This window comes from Pundamilia nyererei, unplaced genomic scaffold (assembly GCF_000239375.1).
Source record: "Pundamilia nyererei isolate P.nyererei 1_Seehausen unplaced genomic scaffold, PunNye1.0 scaffold00179, whole genome shotgun sequence".
Classification (NCBI taxonomy): Eukaryota; Metazoa; Chordata; class Actinopteri; order Cichliformes; family Cichlidae; genus Pundamilia; species Pundamilia nyererei.
The window spans coordinates 510,371-516,975 of record NW_005187580.1 but is presented as its reverse complement, the minus strand read 5'-3'; the positions used below and the strand labels follow the sequence as shown (position 1 = coordinate 516,975).

General features: G+C 41.4%; 1 protein-coding gene across 1 annotated transcript in view; it reads right to left on the bottom strand.

The window, feature by feature from the left end:
* LOC102206520 (desumoylating isopeptidase 2) overlaps nt 1-5,988 on the bottom strand; it is an 11,293-nt gene extending 5,305 nt beyond the window's left edge. Inside the window, exons 1-2 of the mRNA XM_074312091.1 lie at nt 4,895-5,988; nt 181-253 (exon numbers count right to left, since the gene is read on the bottom strand). Of these exons, the coding sequence (XP_074168192.1) occupies nt 181-253; nt 4,895-4,933 (112 nt within the window). The 5' untranslated portion in view covers nt 4,934-5,988. The remainder of the gene's footprint in view (nt 1-180; nt 254-4,894) is intronic.
* Between the last annotated feature and the right edge of the window lie 617 nt (nt 5,989-6,605).

The window sequence follows — 6,605 nt, the reverse complement described above, 5'->3', positions numbered from 1 at the left end:
AGTCAGTGATGACTCAACCCAGGGAAATGGGGTCATGATATTAGGAACATAACCCGTTATTCCATTTTTAAAACCAGACTTCATCTGTGCAGTGATGCACCGCTCCGAGTTTCCACTCGTAGTGTTATTCTGATGCCACTAACTTGGATTTCAGAGACATACAGGAAGCTCCATTCTTACCTCTCCCATAAATCTCAATGCCTGAGTGGAAGACACCAATGCCCAGATTGGACGTGTATTCGTTTATCCAATACTGCAGAGAAACACAGAGAGAAGGAAAGAGTCAGGAAGGAGAAACCATGCGGCTGCCCTGCAGAATCACACTGCGGTCTATAATAGCGCTGTCTTATACTTTATTACCAAATAAGAAGTGAACGGCTTTGACTGCACATGCATCTTTTAGTGCATTTTGGACATTTTTCAACTTTCTTGGCATTTTTAGAATACACTTACTCTCTGTACTGTTTGTATAGGGCTGTGCAGTAAAGCTATACCAGAAGCTTGCTCTGTACAAAGGTGACGAAGCCTTCCCGCCAGCGGCTCTAAAGTTCACTTTTTTATAATGTTCAATTAAACCAAAGTGTGTGTTACATGCTGGAATATTTCTTGGCCTGGAGCAGGGAAACTACAGAGTATAGCTGTACTTTTCTGTTACCTCTGGAGAGAGCCAAGCTAACCTCTTCAGTCCATCTTTATGCTTAGTTAACCTAGCTACCACTCAGTTTCTGCTACATTTAGGTTCTTTTTTTGTAGTTTTACACAAACACCATGGAGGCTTTTAAATAACAATACAATACAAAAGTCTACAACCAAGAGACATTTTTAATGAATTCAATTCATACAGGGGGTTTAGAAGCAGTTGCAAACCACTGGTTACACTAAAGAACACGAAGTCCAGATTAGACCTTGCCAGAAAACATCTAAATGTGCCTGAAAAGGTCTGAAAAAATGATGAAACAGAAATGAAATTGCAAAGGAAAAGTAACTGCTCCTGATTTGAAATATGCCACATTATCCGTCCACCATGGTGGTGGCAGTGCTATGGCATGGGCATGTATTGTGAGATCAATGCACAGATTCAACCAATTACTGCAAAACAGACAGAGCTTCACAGAGTAAATGGACCATGGCCCAAAGCATACTGCAAAAGCAACCCAAGAGTTTCTTAAGGCAAAGACATGGGATATTCTTCAATGGCTAAGGCAGTCACCTGATCTCAGCCCAGTAGAGCAGCTTTTCAGTTACTGAAGACAAAAATGAATACAGAAAGACCTGCAAACAATCAGCAAGGAAAGCCTTTTGCTGCAGTAAAGGCTGGGCAACGCATCTCATGAGAGGAAACGCAGCATTTGGTGATGTCCCAGAGTTCTTGATTTCAGGCAGTCAAAGTATTAAATACAGCCCTTAAATATAAGATTATGGGGGCTTGTACAATTACTTTGGAGCCTCTGAAAAAGCAGTTCCTACAAAAATAAGGCAACATTTTGTGAAACCTCTTGAATTAAAGTTAAAAGTTGACACTTTAGTCACATCTTAACTGATTTCACACCCACTGTGGTGCTTACATCAACAGGAGCAAAGTTTTAAAGCCTGTGTCTTTGTTTAACAAATAATGGCCCTAACTGGTTTGTATATTACCGCTTTAATAATAAATGACTTGTTAATAATTCTTATTCTACCATCTTGACTGTAGTGTTTTCAGCTGCTTTGCATATTTAGAAATACGATATAGCTGCACTTTAAAAAGGACACAAAAATGGATATAAATACAGATGTGGACACAAATGTGCAGATTTAATTTGCATGTCAGTGTTGTGAGGATTCCTATTAGCACATGTCTATGTGCTTTATTTCTCCATGTTGTGTGCAGGTCATCTGACTGTTGCAAGGTTTTTAGTTTAGCATAAGATGCTTGTCCTGAGGCAGAATACTACAATTCCTCCTACTGTTGGTAGAAAGTATTTAATTTAATTTCCCTGCACTTTAGAGCACGAATCAGTGCATTTGTTGGCTTTACCTACATATTTCTATTCAGATTGCAAAAGCATTGGCATACCAGCATCCACTGAGAATGCCCAGTGATGGATAGATTTGCCACAGAACAGCATTGCGATCAATCACAGACTGGACTACGGGAGGAAATTTTACCCATCATCCTTTGTTGGTGGTGTTGTGAGCCAACCTGCTTGCCCTTCACTGCAGACAGTTATGAGATAATTCACTGAAGGTCCAAAGCTCCCTCACCCAACACCCACCGACACTCCCCTATCCTCAGACACCCCAGGGAAAACATGCTAAGAGCCATCCTTGCTACCCCAGCTGTCCCTTATTAATAATAAATCATGTTTCCGGACGTAGAATAATACAATAAAAGCATTTCCACCGCACTGCTTCGTGTCAGCAGGCTCTCCTCATGTTTTTGCAGTGACCTCCTGCCTTTTAGCTCTCACATGAGGGATGGAAGAATAATACAACCAGAAGGAAACAGTCTACAAGGACAAACATGTCCAATGACTTGACTTCCCCGAGAGTGCACAAACAACCGAGTCCCATTAGCGGAGCTTTCTTTTATTTCCTGCCTTTGCAGATAAAGCATGCATCGCTGCACACATCTACAAATCGCTTAGATTTCATTTCAGAGATGATTGATTCATCATCCTCGTCGATTTACTCTCATCCTGCTGCTTCCTCTTCTTGTCGTGCTGAATTCCCCACAAATTATTTAAGGCTGACTTTGGCTGTCACCGCCCTCGTGATCACTTTCTCCCAGTTTAACAACAACAACATGACCTGTTAAGTCCCAGCACAGTGGAGCCACCACCCTGGAATTTAATCAGCTGTTTAAGCAGCTGTTACTTCTGCTGTCACAATGAGATCCTCATCTGTGAGATAGTTTGAAGTTATCAGGAGGGAGCTGCCAGGTCCAAAGCTGCACCTGGCTTCGTGTGTGGTTGTACGCAAGTGCGTGCCAGTATACACTCTCAGTTCTGGTGTGAATCATGACTGTATTCCTTCTCCAAACAGTCTTAAAGCTTGGAGATGAAAGGACTTGTTGAAATATTTAACTTCACTAAGAATAGAAAAATGTGGGATTCAAATACCTAGTGGGGACATTTCTTGCTTTAAATATAAGCTCTACAGTTTTATTTTACAAGTGAGAACCTTCCCTTTAAGAAATCTTCAGGAACAGTTCTCCAGGCTTTGTGGAGACCAGTCTATGACTCTTGCATGTTTTTTCTATCCAGGTTTTTACTGCATATACAGTGGGATTACTGTCATGCTGAAAAATGAAGGTGCTGTCAGATGCTTTCCACGTGGTATTACATGGTGTCTCACAACATGATGGTACTTTTCTCTGACCTGTGTCAGGTCTTTGTTGGATTCCCCCTAATTCTTAATAACTTTCACATACTTTTAATCTGCTGTAGATAGTTTTTAAGGCTGACACTTCTTTTGTCCTCCACTTGTCCACTTATCTTATCTAAAGAACACATTGTACAGCATCCTGAGATATGACAAGGTTTTGACTGATAGCTGTTTTGGTGCCTTATTAGTACAAAAAATTTTATGCCTGTCAAATTGTTTTATATTTGCCATTTTTCATAGAGTCAACAAAAGAACAATTTTTTTCATGACAGGCTGTTAGTAACAAAAGTGCCTAAAGATACAGTTTAAAATGGGTTCTTTGCTAAGCTGTCCGTCTGGTTCATCCCTTGAGTTAACTGCTTTTTTTATGCTTGAATGATTCATAGGTCTGTGGTAAGTGGATTAAAAAAAACAAAAAAACACTTCTGAAAACAGTCGTGTATAAAAAGTGGCCTGAAAATGAGTGAAAACGCACCAAATGTCTACAGAAAAACTCTGAAGGACCTTCAGAAAGCTTGGGAAACTATTGCTGATGACCACTTTAAAGTTTACAAGAAAGTCTGGATCCTCAAAATATAAAGAAATGACACATGCCTCAAGATTTCTGCAAATTACTTAATTACTCATGAATGTTTTTTTATATATATATTTTTAAAATTCTCTTCTGTCCTGGCTTTGAGATGTAGCTAAAGTCCACCATTTTGCTTTATTATCAAACTTTGTCTTGGATACTGAGTGAAATCCCTGAATTTACAACACATTCTGTGTTTGTTGTTGCACAGAATCGTATTTTATTTGTCTGCATGCTGCTAAATGATAACATTGTTTCAATCTAAATGGAGGAATTCTGCATAAGATTCACACAGGACACTGCTCAGCAGTACAGTATGCGAAAACAGCCAGTGGGTCCAAGTCTGAATGAGGACCCTTGTACTTTGCTGGTGTGTTTGTGTATACATATGATGTGAATCCCAGGCACAGAGACAGAGGTCAGAAGATTGAGGGAGTCTCTTGTTTCACAGGTCTGTGGTTGCCTAGTGGCCTATAAAACAAAATGTTCCTATCATTCTTCTTTTCTTTCTTACTTTCTTCAATTTAAATGTCAGAGATAAATGATTCCACCTGCCAAATGGGGCTCACAGTTAAATAATGCCTAGAATAAAACAACGTAGTCACGTCTGCAGCAGACCAACCTACATGCTGAGCGGCTACGAAACCACCCAGGCTCTTCTTCACTTGGCGTTGCAGTAAATCTTTGAAGGTGGGTGTAACAGCAAAAAAATTATACAAAAAAATGCTTTGTTTTAGTGTGACACTACAAGAATGTGAAGTGGAAACCTCAGCTTTAAAAGTGATACTGTAAGAGTGGACTTTGCTGCAGGTACCCCACTCCCTGGTTTTCAAAGCATGAGCACATGTGGATTCCTTCACTCCCCAAGCCATTGTTCTGAGTGTAAATACCAAACAGAGGACAGTGACTAAAAAGAAAACAGAAAGCGAGTGCACTTTGGTTCAGGTGGTTCCTTACCATATCATACACGTTAAGGATGACGGGTTCATTAGCCATGGTTTTAACCTGAGCTGGAAAGGCAAACCTTAGTCCGCGTTTTAAGGTTGTCAGCACCTCCTCATCCGGTGGAGTCACAGGGCCACACGGTGGAAGGCAGGAGCTGCAACGGGCAGACCTCTGCAGGAGGGACGGCCGATGCTCATTCCCCCACAAGGCAACAAAACTGCATGGACGCAGCTCCGCGCGTAAAAGTCTAAAGAAAGTGGGCAGCTGAGGGCTGAGATAGATGTCACAGTGCCATTACGGCAAGTACGGTCAGGAACTCAGATCCGAGCAGGGCAAAGCGAGGTGCAGCAGTGAAAGAGGCCCATCTCCGAGCCCCGAAATATAGTCAGCTGTTAAGGGAAATCGATGGTGGCAGCAGGCGCCTTTGCGTAATAACAGCAACCACGGCACTCAGCTCACAGCATCAGATCAGGGGTGATGATGTGATCCATAGTCGACACGAAGGCCCTGCATGCGCTGAAATCCGAGGCGGGTGCCCTCCTGTCATCATGAGCGAAAAGGCGACAGCTAGAGCAGATGGAAGTCGAGGATGGAGGCGGAGTGCGGGCCATTTTCACGCGGAGGATGATGGAGCAACTGCGGGAGGGAAAGACTCCTGGGCCATGGCGGTTAATTACAGCTGATAGGGGAGTCAAGTTCAGCAGGAGCATCCCCAGCCGGTGCTGCTGCTACTGCTGGTCAGCATCAAACATCCTCTTCGTAGAGAAGGGAGGACAGCAGACTCAAACCTCCGCGATACGACCCCCAAAACATCGCCGATCCTCTCCCCGAGACCGCTCCACGAAGGCTTCCAAATCGGTTTCACCAAGTCCCGAAGCGGCCGAGATGCATCCGTATTGTGCGGCTATTATCCAGCTCTGGCTCTGCCTCCCCGGTTGATTACATCATATGTGCCTGCAAGGCATCCTCCAACAGCTGATGGGAGACAGAGCCGCTGGTGGGAGTACAGGAGCACATTTTGTTACAAAAGACACCTCTTTACTATTTCTGTCAGCCCGCTCGACAGACTGAAATGCTCTTAATGTTCCACCTCCAACTTACACCGATTTAGGGAACACTTGGTTTAAAGTGAGAGAAACAATTTCAGCGTTTTGTGTACTTAAAAAAAACTCAACTGGTGCTACACTTTAACACAAAAAGGAAAAAAATACTCTTAATATTCGCAAATCCACTTTTACTTTGAAAAACAAACAGACCACATCCGGTGTTGGTCAACGTCCAAATTTCCAACCAAAAAAAGAAATAAAAAGGAAAAAAGAGATAATTTATAATTTCTCTTTAATGTCAAATAATGAAATTATCTGTTTTCGTGTTTCGGAAATCTAAGTTTTAAAAAAACGAAACTCACTAACCAATAACTTTAAATAAAAAAAACATGAAAAAAAACTACTTAGACTACATTAAAAACTTAAGATGTGCACGCATTCCTAATTTACTGTCATTTTAGAAACTTAGAAGTAAATTTGGATGAATAAATGAATCCGCTTATGATAAAGTATAATGGCTGGATGGGCACTTTGTTTGGAACAAATAAATACAATTACAGATCAAACTATTTTCAATCTACAGAGAGGATTACATGAAATGGGATAGCACAATTAATACACATGCAGATGATGATGAAACATATACTAACTTGCTATATTTGCTTAAAAAAAATATA